The 15,184-nt window shown below is 43.0% G+C and overlaps 1 protein-coding gene across 4 annotated transcripts in view; it reads right to left on the bottom strand.

Annotated features, from left to right (window-relative positions):
- The window catches only part of itpr1b (inositol 1,4,5-trisphosphate receptor, type 1b), a 500,439-nt gene that overhangs the window by 102,934 nt on the left and 382,321 nt on the right, over window positions 1–15,184 (bottom strand). For all 4 annotated transcript variants that reach the window (XM_048606463.1, XM_048606462.1, XM_048606465.1 and 1 more), the window contains exons 51-52: window positions 7,739–7,903; window positions 6,124–6,319 (exon numbers count right to left, since the gene is read on the bottom strand). In XM_048606463.1, coding sequence (XP_048462420.1) covers window positions 6,124–6,319; window positions 7,739–7,903 — 361 coding nt within the window. The remainder of the gene's footprint in view (window positions 1–6,123; window positions 6,320–7,738; window positions 7,904–15,184) is intronic.

Below are 15,184 nucleotides of genomic sequence, written 5' to 3'. Positions count from 1 at the left end.
ATCCAGGTCTCTTCCTGAGACCCTCAGCATCACTGCTGCCAAACTTCAGCTAATTTGACTCATTCAGTGTGATATCAAGAATCAGCTGGATGCACTGGATACTGCAAAGGCTGTGGGGTCTGGCAAAAGTGCTGGAAACTAGTGCATCAGAACTAGCTGCAATCCCAGCTGAGCTATCCGTAGATAACACGGGCATCCATCTAGCAGGATATAAAACTGACTAGGTTCTTCCTGTGCACGCAAAAGGAAAAGCAGACAAATCCAACCCAGCCAAATACCACCCCCTAGCCTATTAAGATAGGTCAAAGTAATTAAAAGGGGTCATCAATAGTGATATCGACTGGCACTTAGCAATAAGCTGCTCACTGATGCTCAGTTTGGATTCGAACAGGGCCATTTAATTCCTGACCTGATTACAGCCTCGGTTCGTGCATGCACTAAAGAGTTGAACAGAGGGGAGATGATGGTGGCTGATCTTGACATAAAGCTATCACTTGACTAAGTGTGGCATCATCGAGCCTGAGGAAAAGAAAAGCCAATGGGAATTGTCTCGGGGTGGTGGGGGGGGAACCACGTCACTCGTTGGAGTCATATTTATCACAAAAGTAGATGGTTGTGGTTGTTAGAGGTCAATCATTTCAGTCCCAGGACATGACTACAGCAGTTCTTCAGCATAGTTTCCTAGGCTCAACCATTTTCAGCTGCTTCATCAATGCCATTCTATCCATCAAGATGTTTGTGCAACATCCAGCACTATTTGTGACACCTCAGATATTGAAGCAGTCCATGGCCACGTACAGCAAGACGTAGGCTGTAGAGTGGAAGGTAATATTCACATTGCACAGAAGCATTCACATCATTAGATGATTTTAATCACCTTGGATTGATATCCATTGGCACTACTATTGCTGCTGAATATCCTTGAACATCCTGGGCTACTACTATCGGAAACTGAAATGGACCGGCCATTAAAAGTACTGTAGCTACAAGAGCAGGTCAAAGGCTGGGACTCTGACTTCCTAAAGCCTGCCCACCACCCACAAAGCACAAGTCAGGAGGGTGATGAAATAGTCACCAAGTTCCTGTATGACTGCAACTCCAACAACACTAGAAGTTTGGCACCACTCAAGACAAAGTAGCCTGCCTGATTGCGCTGCATCCAGCACAGTAAACATTCACACACCAATGCACACGGGGAGACATGGAGATAGCAAGAACTGTAGATGCTGGAAGTCAGAGTCAACACAGTGTGGAGCTGGAGCAACACAGCAGGTCAGGCAGCATCAGAGAAGCGGGAAAGTTGATGTTTCTGTTCCTCTGGTGCTGCCTGACCTGCTGTGTTCCTCCAGCTCCACGCTGTACTGACACGTGTGGTGCAGTCTCCAAGCTGCACTGCTGCAACTCAGCAAGGCTCTTTCGATAGCATCTTACAAACGCAGTTGTACCCAAATGGAAGAACTGAGGCAGCAGAGACTGAGGAACGTCACCGCCTGCAAATTCCCCTCAACATCACACACCCATCCTGTTGCGGAACTAAATGGTCATTGGGTCAAAATCCTGGAACTAGTACAGTACTAAAAGTGCAGTGGGTGCATTTAAACCGCTGCAGGCCATCTAGTCTAAGGAACTTGCTCATCACCACATTCTCAAGGGTAACAGATGCTGGCCTAGTCAGCAATGTTCACATTGCACGAATGAATAACAGAAATTAACCTTTCTGTAAATTAAGCAACACAACTAAGTTTCCAATTACCAACAACTAGTGTGGCCATGGATACCCACATGGGCCCCAGTTACTCCTGTCTCTTTGTGGGGTATGTAGAACATTCCTTGTTCCAGTCCTACTCTGACCCCCACCCACAACTCTTTATCTGGTACATCGATGACATTATCAAGGCTGCTTCCCTCTCACATCTGGAATTGGAAACGTTTATCAATTTTGCTTCCAATTTTCGCTCTCGCCTTCACCTGGTCCAACTCGGACTCCTCCCTTCCTCGACATCTCAGTTTCCTTTTCCAGGGATTGACTGGTCACCAATATCCGCGACAAACCAACCGACTCCCACAGTTGCCTCGACTATGCATCTTCATACCCCACTTCCTGTGGAGATTCTATTCCATTCTCCCAGTTCCTCTGTCTCCATTGCATTTGTTCCGATGATGCCAACTTCGAGAAGGGAGCCTCTGAAATGGCCACGTTTTTCCTCAGCTGAGGATTTCCCAGCACTGTAGTTGACTTGGCCCTCAGCCGGCTCTGACCCATCAGCCCTCCCCTCTACCCCCTTTGCTCCCACAACAGCGATAGGGTTCCCCTTGCCCTTACCGACCAGCCCACCAGCAACCACATCCATTAGTCGCCATCTCCAACCAGATGCCACCACCAGACACATATTTCCCTTCCCCCCCTCCCTTGTCAGCATGCTGCAGAGACCGTTCCCACTGGGAGGCACAGGTCCACTCCTCCTCCATTCCCAACATCCCTCTCCCCCGTACCCCCCTCCACTGCCCCATGGCACCTTCCCCTGCAACTGCAGAAGGTGTAACACCAGTCTGCTTACTTCCTCACTCCTCAGTATCCAAGACCCCAAACACACCTTCCAAGTAAAGCAATGTGTTCCCTGGCCAATTGAGATTGCTGTGGTGTTCCAGTGAAGGTCAGCACAAGCTGGAAGAACACCACCTCATTTTCCACTTGGGACTGCAACCTTTTGAGCTTAATATTAAATTCAACAATTTTAGGGCTTGGGGCAGGTTCTCCCAAGTCCTTAGCCCAATCTCCACCCACAACCCCACGAACCACTACCACAGATAACCCATTATCAGCTACTTATAGTCGCCTTAGCAGCTTTTCATATTCCCAGGCTGACCTTGACCCAGTCCTCTGTCTGTCCAACCGTTTCTCTGTCTCTTTGGGCTCTCTCTCCACCTAACATTTACTCCTCGCCCTTGGAAAATCCCGTGCTGTACCCTAAACATTAACTCTGCTTTCTGTCCACAGATGCTGCCAGACCTACTGCCTTTTTCCAGCAGTTTCTGATTTGCCAACATCCACAGTTCTTTCGGCTATTTTCTTTCCCACAACTACTACCTTGAAGTTGCTTTTACTCTTGCAGTGTTTCCATTTTTATCCTAAAATTTAATTGTTACAGTGCAGCACAGCTCAACGTGAGATCTCTGTTCCTTCAGTCAATGATAATATTTGAAACACGTGACAGGTAAGTAATCCATTGTGCATATTGTAGGGGATTGCTATGGTTGATTATTAATCTTTACTAGTTGTGGGCAATATTAGTTGTTTTGTTAATAAGCAATCTTGTTAATTTTAGTCTGTAACAACCTCGTTCTGCCTATTGGAATCCTGCCAGACTGGGATCTTTACCTTTATTCCTTTAGTCATTCACGGGATGGGGGCATTGCTGGCCAGGTAGCATTTATTGCCCATCCCTAATTGCCCTAAAGTCAACCACATTGCTGTGGGTCTGGACTCACATGTAGGCCAGACCAGGTAAGGATGGCAGTTTCCTTCCCTAAAGGACATTAACAAACCAGATGGGCTTTTCCAACAATCGGCAATGAATTCATGGTCATCACGACATTCTCAATTCCAGATATTTTATTGAATTCAAATACCGCCATCTGCCATGGTGGGATTTCAACCTGGGTCCTCAGAACATTATCTGGGGTCTCTGGATTAACAGTCCAGCGATAATACCACTAAGCCCTTAACTGGGGGGAGTTGATGACTGAAAGGTATTATCAGGTAGCGTAAAGTGCAGCATGCAGAGTGTTGCACTGGGGGAAATGGTCAACTCAGAGCATACACTGTCTTCAAGGATAGACCAGGTAAAGTCTCTTGTTGATGGAAGAACAAGAGTAGGTTAATCCCTCAAACCATACAAATTATTTTTTTAAGTTCATGAGATGTGGGTGTCGCTGGTTCGGCCAGCACTATATTGGGTGGCACGGTGGCTCAGTGGTTAGTACTGCTGCCTCACGGCGCCAGGGACCCAGGTTCGATTCCAGCCTCAGGGGACTGTTTGTGTGGAGTTTGCACATTCTCCCATTGTCTGCGTGAGTTTCCGGTTTCCTCCCACAGCCCAAAGATGTGCAGGTTAGGTGAATTGGCCATGCTTAATTTCCCATAGCGTCCAGGGATGTGCAGCCAAGGTGGATTAGAGATGGGAAATGCAGGGTTATAGGGATAGGGTAGGGACGTGGGTCTGGGTGGGATTGTGTTCGGAGGGTCAGTATGGACTCGATGGGCCAATGGCCTACTTCCACACTGTAGGGATTCTGATTTTGTATTACCCATCCTTTACTGTCCAGGGGGCAGTTAAGAGTCAACCGCATTACTGTGCGTCTGGAGTCACATATAAGCCACACCAGGTAAGGATGGCAGATTTCATTTCCTTGAAGGACATCAGTGAACGAGATGGACTTTTTAAACAACAGTTTCATGGTCACTGTTAGACTCTTAATCCAGATCTTTTATTCAAGTCAGATTTGACTATCTGCCAAGTTGGGATTTGAACCAGAACATTGCCTGGGTTTCTGAATTACTAGTCTACTTGATACACCACTAAGCTTATGCCTCCCTATTGGATTAGGGTTGATTGGTACCTCCACTCCACATATTGTGCCCACCTTTAAACCAATTCCCTCAATGCCCCTAACCTAACAAAAATCTATCGTCTCAGTTTCAAAAACTTTGATCAACCCAACATTATGGGCTGGGAGCGAATTGCAGTGGGGACTCGGAATTCCTCCACGTGAAAAAATGCTTCAAGATTTGATTATGCACCAAAGCAAATCACTTCAACCTATCTAATCCATCAAAGCCTTTTCCTATTTGAAACATCTTGATTAGGTCAGCACTCGATGTTCCAAATGCTAGGGACTACGAGCCTTGTCCATGCAGCAGTTGCTCGGAGTTTAACTCTTGCTGCCTTACCATCTCTCGTAAGTTATTGCTGCAAGTCTGTCCAAGGGTACTGTATCCTTCTGAGGTATGCAGTCGTCCGGGTGAGGTCTGACTAAGGCTCTGGACAAGCTTCATCTGCTTTTTATTATTCCCAACTGCGCCTTGAAATAAACAGGAGGCATTGGCATAGGAGTAATGTCACCAGGGCTGGTTACCCAAGTTAGTCTATTGGCTATCACTGTTGATTGTTGTAAAATCCCTTTCGGTTCTTTAGTGTCCTTTACCTGGTCTGGCCCTTGTGTGACTCCAGATCCACAGTAATATGGCCTTTTTAACTGCCCTTTGAAGGGCCTAGAAAGTCAATCATTTGAGAGCAACTAGGGATGGGCAACAAATAGTGGTCTTGCCAGCAATACCCACACACATAAGTTTCTTTCAAATAAAAAAATGCTCAAAGTTTCTTGTGTACTGGGTATTCACTTTTATTTAAGTGTGCAGCTGAATACCTAATGCCTTTTCATCCAAACAGCCACTATTCTCTCACCCAGAAAGAGATAAGCAGGAGCTAGGAAACTGTTAAGAGAAGGAACTAGATTATTTTTTAAAAAAAAAACAAAAAAACCCTGTATTCTAATTGATGAGAAAAGCTCTGTGAATTCAGTATGCTCATTTGGTGAAACTATGATCATGATGCTTTGCTATTGACAAGCCTCTCTATCAACATCCAAGTGCAAAAATGTGTTAAAAAATAAAAGTGGAGTTTCACACAGTATTCAGTCACATCCCTTCAACTCCAGTCTACCTTCACACGAGACCAATGTGATGTGGCCAACCTATTATGAAGTGTTTTTATCGTAGGTATTACTGGGTGCAGAGAAAAAGCCCTTAATAAGAAAAAAGGAAAACCTTTGGATAACATATATTTCAAGTACTTTCTATGAAGATAATCAGACTCACTCTACCTATACAGACAGCGTTCTCTTTGTCTGGTCTGCTAATGTAATTATTAACCATGTATTGTAAGGAGACAACTGATTGCGATAAACAGCACAAAATAGACAACATGCAATTAGGAAAGTTGAGTGTGGAATTGTGTGTAACTATCCAGTGCCCCAAAATATCTCATTGAAATGCATACTTTAAATACAGAATAGCACATTAAAGACCACAAAATATAGTCCTGCTTCATATGTTGCTTTTACCTGCCCAGTAGGTTTTGTTTGACACCTTGTCCACTGCCAGGATGAAGTCATCCTTGAAAAACAGAAAGCCAACTATGGAAAACAGGTAGACTAAGATAAGAGCGAGCACAGCCGTCAGAATAATGGAGCGGCCATTGCGAGTGACACTCTTGATGACATTCAGCAATGTCTCTTCTCGGTAAACCAGATCAAAAAGCTAAAAAAAAAAGAAAAGAATGTTTAGTTATTGTGAAGTTTAAGGACTAAAGTTGAGAAGCTCTAACCTGTTGGACAAGGCCAAACGATCACTGGTAACAGCATTTCAGCACATTGCCTAAAGCTTAGGAATTATATCAGGCAGCATATTGGTACAAATCATTCAGCCTTTGAATTGTTGGAGACCAGACATTATGATCCAAGATATGCATTGGGAAATTCTAACTTGCTGATCTCTGAAGCTTCTGACTAGCAATTCCTTGGTTCACTGGAGACTTTCTACAAAAGTCTCCAATTTGGAATTTGAGTCAGAGATTTTGAAACATTCTGATTTGTTTTACCCAAATAGCTATCGGACTAGCAAATGGCAGACAGAAAACAAAGTACCTAATCCTCCTGCAAAACTAAATTCTAATCACTTAAAACAGAATTCCTCCAACTACCCCACCAAACTATCTCTCCTGACCACACTTCCCTCCTCAACAACCTCTCGACTCCACCACTTCTTGACTAAGTCCTCAACAACCAAACAGACCCTACTTCTCCACCACTCCACACTAAATCCGTCAAAATCCACCTACCTGCTAATTCTGAGATAGTAAGAACTGCAGCTGCTGGAGTCAAGATAACACAGCGTGGAGCTGGAGGAACGCAGCAGGCCAGGGAGCATCAGAGGAGCAGGAAAGCTGACATTTCGGGTCGGGACTCTTCTTAAGAAAACAGCTGTCTGGCTTGCTGTGTTCCTCCTGCTCTACACTGTTATACCTGCCAAATCTATCCACTTATCCACCCTACTCCTAATGGCCAGTCACCCATTGGCTAGTATGCACACTGGACCTTTAATAAACAACTTATGGTAGCCAGTTTTGTAAAGGCAGGTGGGGTAGGGGTTTCTTTAACCTACACTTCACCCTGTGCAGAGCAGCAATCTAACAATGAATGCTTCTCCTCAGATTTTCTGGGCCAACCTTTCTTGTCAAAGTATGGTCACTTTTTACATACATTAAAATTAGACACATTAAACGTGCGCTTACATTTACGTTTAATTAGTTCTAGCATGAAGTTTGTCACATGCAAAATGACTGGATATTTAGTTAAAGGTTTTTTATTTGTCTCTTCGGCTCCCCAACAGCCTGTGGGCCCTCTGTGTGGTTACGTGGTGCAGGAAAGGAGCAAATGACTGGCAAGGCAAATAGGGAAAGAGCAGTGAAGTAGAACTGATGTCATAGCTCTTGGTCTGATTTTATGATCAGATTTTAGTGATAAAACCAAATCATCCTGATCTTCATTTCCAATGAGACAGACAGCTCACTTTTCTTAAAAAAAAACCTCCATCCACCTCCTGGTAACTTGGCCAAATTTAAAGCTCAAAACACCTTGAAGTCTTTAAAGCAAAATTGAAGGGATTTTCATTACTTACCAGGAGACTATAGAAGAATTCGTGGGCTAAAAGTCCCATCACAGATATTAGTGTGTACGCTAGGTGGTAGAGAAATTCCACATCCAGGACCATCGCCATGTAACCTCGAGTGAACGTTCCTCGGTTTCCAACAAAACTAGTCAGGAATATTACTTTATTTCCTACCTGTTAGGAAACATATATATAAAAAAAAAATCAAAAATCAGCCACTTGATATCAATTGATGGAATCAGTGATGACTGCGCTCTAAAGATACTTCTTCTGAAGTCATAACAAACTCAAAACATTAATGCTGCTTCTCTCTCCACAGACGTTGTCAGGCCTGCCGAATTTCTCCACCATTCTGCGTTTGTTTCAGATTTCCAGCATCTGCAGTATTTTGCTTTTATTTTAAGTGTTCTACAACATTAGCTTTAAAGCAAGTGTCCCAAATGGTAGAAAAGCTGTCAACAGGCTTTTCCCCTCGGCATTTCATATAAAATTAAATACAGACTGTTCAAGAGATGACTGTGGTTTTTATCTACCCTTTAACAGTTTGCTCTGAGGGGAGAAAAATCTCCCTTTAAGTAACCAAAATAGCCCAACAAAATAGCCCAGGTTTCAGTCAATCCAAATGGCTATGCAAATTGATGTAACATAGTTAAGCAGTGACATTTCCACACAAATCGAAATACTCTTCTCACAGGGCTGTGTTAAGTCATTGTTAAAAGGAATATCCAGGCAAAAGCTGCAGACTCAGATCTGAACCCACATGTCATCCTGGAGCTTAATCTATGCAGCGAAATATGTCACTCCATTGAGTACTGAATTCTCCCATTTCGTTTGAAGAACAGTCAAACGAACAAAAAAAAAAATTGCTAAAAATAGAACGCCTCGTCTTAGTTGAGAGGAAAGACATTGTGGGATTGTAATGTCCAAGAATGACTTGCAAGATCTCCTTGTATTTCAGAGTCTTGGAAGATAAATTTGGTGCTTTTTCCCCCCCTCCCTGAGTGCCCATGGCAGAAATTGGGATGGTAGATTTTAGAACCACAGTGAAGTGAGGGGGGTTGACAAAGCCTAGAATATTCATGTCAGACCTAAATTTAGGTGGGTGTCAAATTAGCAGATCCCAGTAGTTTGAATAGTACAGGCTCAGCGACCCAGCAACTCAAAAGGATGGAGTAAACTCAGCTGGGGCTCTCATTCTCAATATCTATCTTTTTTGGGTGTCAGTTGAGGGCTGAATCCAGCTAAGTTGTCTTATTATTCAAGGGTAACAACACAAATGGTTTGGGTTTACAAATACAGAACGGCTACTTAGACACAGAACCACAGTGTACGTTGCATCCCATGTAGCTGCACTCTACATTGTCTTTAGGAAGACAAGAAACAAAGGACCAATTGTAAGGGAAGAAGAGGGAACACATCCTTAAATGAAAAAAATGGAGTCCAAGTATGTGATGTTAAACTGCATACTAATTGTGTTTAATTGTATATAGGTGGTGAGCATTAACTTGACCTCTCTATAATTAGTCACTGGCTAAAACTGTGTGGATGTTGAGTTTAGAGTCGTGCGTGTGTAATGTGCAACTCTGTTAATAAATGTAAAAATTAGCTCAAGTCTGTCCTTCAACTTCTGGAAGAAAACCACGTCAACCCTACTGTGTATCTGTTTGACTTCCCGTTTCACTTGAAGGCATTCTGAGAGAACTGCAGATTTCAAATCTTTACCATAAAGCCCATCACCCTTTTTAATGATTATACGCAAACAAGCTGCATACTAAATCAGGGAAGGAAAAATTAACAAGAGCTTACTTGGAATTGTTCCAAGGTGATTTATGTGGATGTGATTTCGAAGGCAAATTAACATTGCAGCAACACAGTACAGACTAAAGTAGAACAGCAGTTTGAAAATAATGATTAGGAATCACAGCTTTCAATCAATTTGAGATAACAAGGTGTAGAGCTGGATGAACACAGCAGGCCAAGCAGCATCAGAGGAGCAGGAAGGCTGACGTTTCGGGCCTAGACCCTTCTTCAGAAAATGATTTAATTTGATTCAATCAATTTGTCCAGCTTTCTTAACAGTTCAGAAGCAGATCAACCTCATGACAGATTATAATTTGCCTATTCCACAATTTGTAACTGTGCGTGTGTCATGGGATATAGCACAATGCTGTACTTTCACTGAGCACTGGTCATGGGCATGATGAACAACTTCTTGTTAAAAAAATTGACATCCACAATTCACTTAAAGTAATTTTGTTTTGTTTACAAAGCAACTTCATTAAGTCAGGATTATGGAGCAAGTTCAGTGCTGTTTCTTCCATTTGAGATCCAAGGCCTTGAATTTATTATTCCTGACAAGGCATATTATCTGTAACAAACTACATCGAGAGTCATCCGGTTGTGCACAACTTAGACGAGATTTTCTTTAGTTTGTTAAAACCAAGAGATGTACTTAAAATCTCCCACAGTACTTACCAAAATCTCTTTGACCAAGCTTCTGGTCACCTGAAGTAAACGTATTACGTAATGTGGCTTGTTATATTTTGTGTTGTTAGTGAGGAATCAGTGAGTAAACCTGCATGTAACTAATAGCCCACAGAGACCAGAAACAGACCATTTGGAACAGCAGCCCACATATCCCTTTCCTTCCTTCCCTCTCATGCATATATCAAGTCTCTCCATATATCACAATGCTGTCTGCTTCGACCACTCCCAAAAGGCAGTTAAGTTCCTTGTTTGTGACATTCTGTACAAAATAATTCCTTCTTAGTCTTTTGATCAAGCTGTTGTTAGTGGCTACTTTACATTTCTGTCCCCTTCAACTGGACTCACCCACAGGGGAAATAGTTAGCCCACACCCATCCCTCCATTAAAAACTGTTTATCAGGTCTCTTTGCCTTCACTTTTCCAGATGAATGAACACCATGTTGCTTACTTGTCACGATATCCTCAAAAAAAAAAAAAAAAAAAATCACCGTTCCTGCCTTTTTGGCTGTACTTCCATATCCTACTTATATTATTTGATATTAAAAGTCATAAATTGCTTCTTTCTGTTGTTGGCACAACAGAATTATTGTGTCAGCATAATGCAGAGACCTGAGGCACACAGAGCGAGATATCAACAGCCTCTTTTATAATGTGTTGAGACCTCCAGTCTGGAATTGCACATCTTGTACATGTACCACATCTTTTATGGGCACTGGTTTACAAGATTTCTGGCAAGTTACCAATTTGCTTCCAGTCAGCTGCTCAAGACCAATGCATTAAGAGCCAGTAGCAGAAGTCTTGATTAGTATCAGTGCAGCTAATGATAAACTTACCTGATTTACCTGGATATGGCAGCATATTGGTTCTGTCACCAGGTGAATAACCCAGAGGCCTGGACTAATGACCCAGAGACAAGTTCAAATGTCACCAGGGCAGCTGGGGAACTTAATTTCAGTAAAGCGGAGGCTGAAATAAAAAGTTAGCATCAATAATGGTAACCATGCATTGTTGTAAAAAAATCCTTCCGATTCATTCATGCCCTTTAGAAAAGTTATTTGGTCTGGTCTACATGAGTCCAGATGCACAGTAATGTGACTGACTCATAAGTGCTAACCCTAACGGTGGCACCAAGCTCCTCTCTCACTAACTAATAACTAACTCTCATTAACTCCTCTTAAGTAACAGAAAACATTCGCTGAGATCAGAAGATGCAAAGTCAGGCAGGGTGTTTAGCTTCACATGCTGGTAACTTCCCAAGGTGCAGAGTAGTTTGATTTTCACACACACTCCCTCGATATTGCTCAGTCAACCCAGTCATTGTTGCAGTGTTATCAGGACAGAAACCAACTAAGGCTTGAACAGTCAGTTCGCACTTTGAAGGGAAAGCACTTAAATGAGGGAGGTGGCAAATGTCAGTAAAAATTCGAGGGGTTTCTGAAGGAGTACCTGGAATTGTGGAAGGAATGAGAAACTGCATCTGTGAAGTTGGGACTGCATAGAAATTACATTTCTGTGAAGGATAACTGACTTGAGGTCACTTTTGGGGAAATAACAGAGTGAGTGGTCTATTGAAACTCATGCAATACTCAATTCTGCTCCACTGTGAGCTCAGAAATATGATTGACCAGAATAACCTACTTGCAGTGTAGCACGGTCCTGGTATCGGTGCACTGTCAGCCAATCTGTGATAACATATTTAAGTGCCGAGTACAATTCTAATTTTATCAATTAACTCCCTCATTATAGGCATCTTGAACTGAATAAGATTGGCTTTGGACAATTTTTTCTCAGAAAAATAATTAAAGCTTCCCCTAAAATTAAAAAATATAAATCTGATACTACTGGGAAAAATCCGCTTTAACCTCTATTTCAAACAAATTCCAGATTGCGGGCAACAAATATTTTTGACTAAGTTACGTAAATAGCTCTTGAATTTTACACACAAATGAATCAAAGGACTAGTTGTTCAGAGAAGCACCATCTTCAAGAGATGCACAACCTCCAAACCTCTGAGAAACCAATTTTTTGTCTTGGATCACACATCAAAGCTTCTTGCAGTTACGGCTTACTTTCTCCAATGTGAGTGAAGGAACTGTTGGGTGTAGCTACAGCTTGAGGGATTGGCTCAGGTCTTGTTGCATTCCATTTGCAACATTTCCATGTCATGGCTTTATACTTGAGGCCCGTTATGAACAATCACCTTCTTTTCTTCTTCGTTTGGCTGGGCGGGGGCTGAGCGGGGGGTGTGGGGGGAGGAGGAGGTGATGGTGTGGCATCGAGGGTTGGCACTGTGTTATCTTTTGTGAAGCTTGGCTTTTCTGTTACTACTCTGGCTGCGCAGCAGTTCCTTAACTCACTCACATTAAGAGATAGTGACGATTGAAGCTCATCCGGGCAAGTGTTGAAAATGTTGTAAATGCCTTACTGACTTGGTCAAAGTTGGGGAAAAAGATTGAGAGCTAAACTCTCATTTCGTAAAATGGCTTTTACACAGTTTTGAATAGGAAGGTCAGGGATCTCTGGTGTGCAACTTTGTAGTAACTTGTCCACGAGCAAATGGAATCACACAAGAATCACGTGTCCGAACCACTGACCTGACACAAAGCTTCCTTTTTGAATGCATGATGCTTAGGGTCAATCTAGCAATACCTTGTGCTCTTAGGCATGAAAGCCTTGATGGATGAGGAGCTATTTTATCCAATAACCACAGGGAAGGCATTCACAAACAAATCTGTTCCTAATATTGTCATTCTTTCTTCCTTCTTTGTTGCCAAATGCTTTCTGGTTGCAGGTCTCTGAAACCTTTATGGTGCAAGGATTCTGAAGGGACTTTTGAATCCGAGCTGCTGTGAGGAATGTGTTCGATTTTGCACCTTGCAGTCATTACTTTCAAAGCATAGCTCAGCTTCTCAATTATTTCATACAATTGCTACTAATAAAGGCCTGCAAATGCAGAACACCAGTGTTCAGTGGAAACTGAGTGGCCTGTGGAAGATACAGGCACGTTAGGTGGAACCTTTCCTGCTGCACTGCGATTCTAGAACAGTTAATTACTGAATTGAAAATGCCTTCAAAATCTAGGTTGGGGTAGAGAGGATCATTATCGACATGCATTTCAAACCGCCATTTTTAAATTCTCTCCATCCCACTGACCCCAAAAAGATCTGGGCATTGCTCTGCTCTAATATGTGAAATGAGGTCAGAACCGCCTGTTCTGGGCAGCCACTCTATTTGTCGAAAATTTCTCAAGTCAGCCCCATTAATTCATCAGGGAGAGAGCAGTGTCTGTATTCTACATTGGGGTTGGAGGGAAATTCCAATACCCAAAAGGAACCTGGAGAGCAACCAAGATTAGGTGGGATTTACAGTCCACAAACTGATCAGAGACAGAGACAGAGACAGAGGGAGACAGAGGAGGAGAGACACAGAGACACAGAGAGAGAGAGAGACAGTGAGACACAGAAACACACACACACACACAGTTGGAGGGCTGACAGAGACAGACAGGGAGTCACGGAGAGGGAGGGAGTCACGCAGATTCAGGACTGAAATTCTATTGATTATTTCATATTGAAATAAAGTTCTTGCCACTAATAGTACAGGAATTAAAGTGGAAGATGAGAATTACGTTCATTAAGAAAGAACTGAAATGCAGACATCTAGAAGGGATGAAGTGGAAGGCTTACAGCCAGGGATGAGTGAAGCCCTGAAGGAGCTGATAAGAATTTATTGAAGATAATAAATTTATCAAAGATAAATCAAAGTCATTGGATTGGGAGTCAGTGACAGTCAACATACATGCCAATGATAATGCTAATCTGTGCAAGAGTCTCCTCCCAGCTTCTTCCCTCTAATTCTATCAATATAACCTCACTACTTACATTCTCACTGAGGTACTTTTCTAGATTCTTAAGTAAACAAGTGTAGCTCGGCTGAATCATTTCATGTGGTTGGGCGTTCAACATTCTCATTGGATTGATTCAAAATACACTGTACAATGGCTTAGTGGTATTCTCAGAAATCCTGACACCCAAGTAACTTGAACCCAGGGAGCTGGGTTCAAATCCCATTTGGGTTGATGATGGAATTTAAATTCAATAAAAATCCAGAATTAAGAGTCTCATGATGACCATGAAACCATTGTGGTGAAAAGGTCATCGTCAGGTTTACTGATTCCCTTTAGGGATAGAAACTGATGACCTTATCTATTTCAGATCCACTGCAATGTAGTGGGCTTTTAACTGTCCTCTGAAATGGCCTAGCAAGCCACATAGTTGCTAAAAATGAAAAGAGAAAAAACCAGACAGGTCAGCTGGCATCGACCTAGGCACCGGAAAGGTCAATGACAAACACAGCCCTGTCGATCCTGCAAAATCCTCCTCACTATCATCTGAGAGCAGGTGCCAAAAATTAGGATAGCAACAGCCTGACATAGTTATACTCACAGAGTCATACCTCCCAGACAACATCACGGACAAATCACCATCCCTGGATATGTCCTGTCCCATCAGGACAGGCCCAGCAGAGGTGGCAGCACTGTGGTATACTGTCAGGCGGATATTGCCTTGGAAGGCCTCAATGTTGACTCTGGACCCCATGAACTCTTTTGGCTTCAGGTCACACAGGGGCAAGAAAGCACCCTGCTGATTACAGCATACAGTTCTCCCTCAGCTCGTGAACCAATACTCATCGGTGTTCAACAGCACCAGCAGGAAACCTGTGTGGCAAGGGCACACAGAATGTATTGTGGGTGGAGGGGGGGGAGGATATCAATATCCACTCCTTAGAGTGGCTCGGCAGCAGCACTGCTGATTGAGCTGGTCGGGTCCTAAAGGACATTACCTGCTGCGGACCCAGTCTGGCAGCAATATGAGGGAACCAACAAGTGGGAAAAACATACTTGTTCTTGTTCTCATCAAGCTGCCTGCCCCAGAAGCATCTGTCCATAACACTACCAGGAGTGACCAC

Source organism: Rhincodon typus, chromosome 16 (assembly GCF_021869965.1).
Source record: "Rhincodon typus isolate 14 chromosome 16, sRhiTyp1.1, whole genome shotgun sequence".
Classification (NCBI taxonomy): Eukaryota; Metazoa; Chordata; class Chondrichthyes; order Orectolobiformes; family Rhincodontidae; genus Rhincodon; species Rhincodon typus.
The sequence above is the reverse complement of the archived record's forward strand: the minus strand, read 5'-3'. Positions and strand labels throughout refer to the sequence as shown.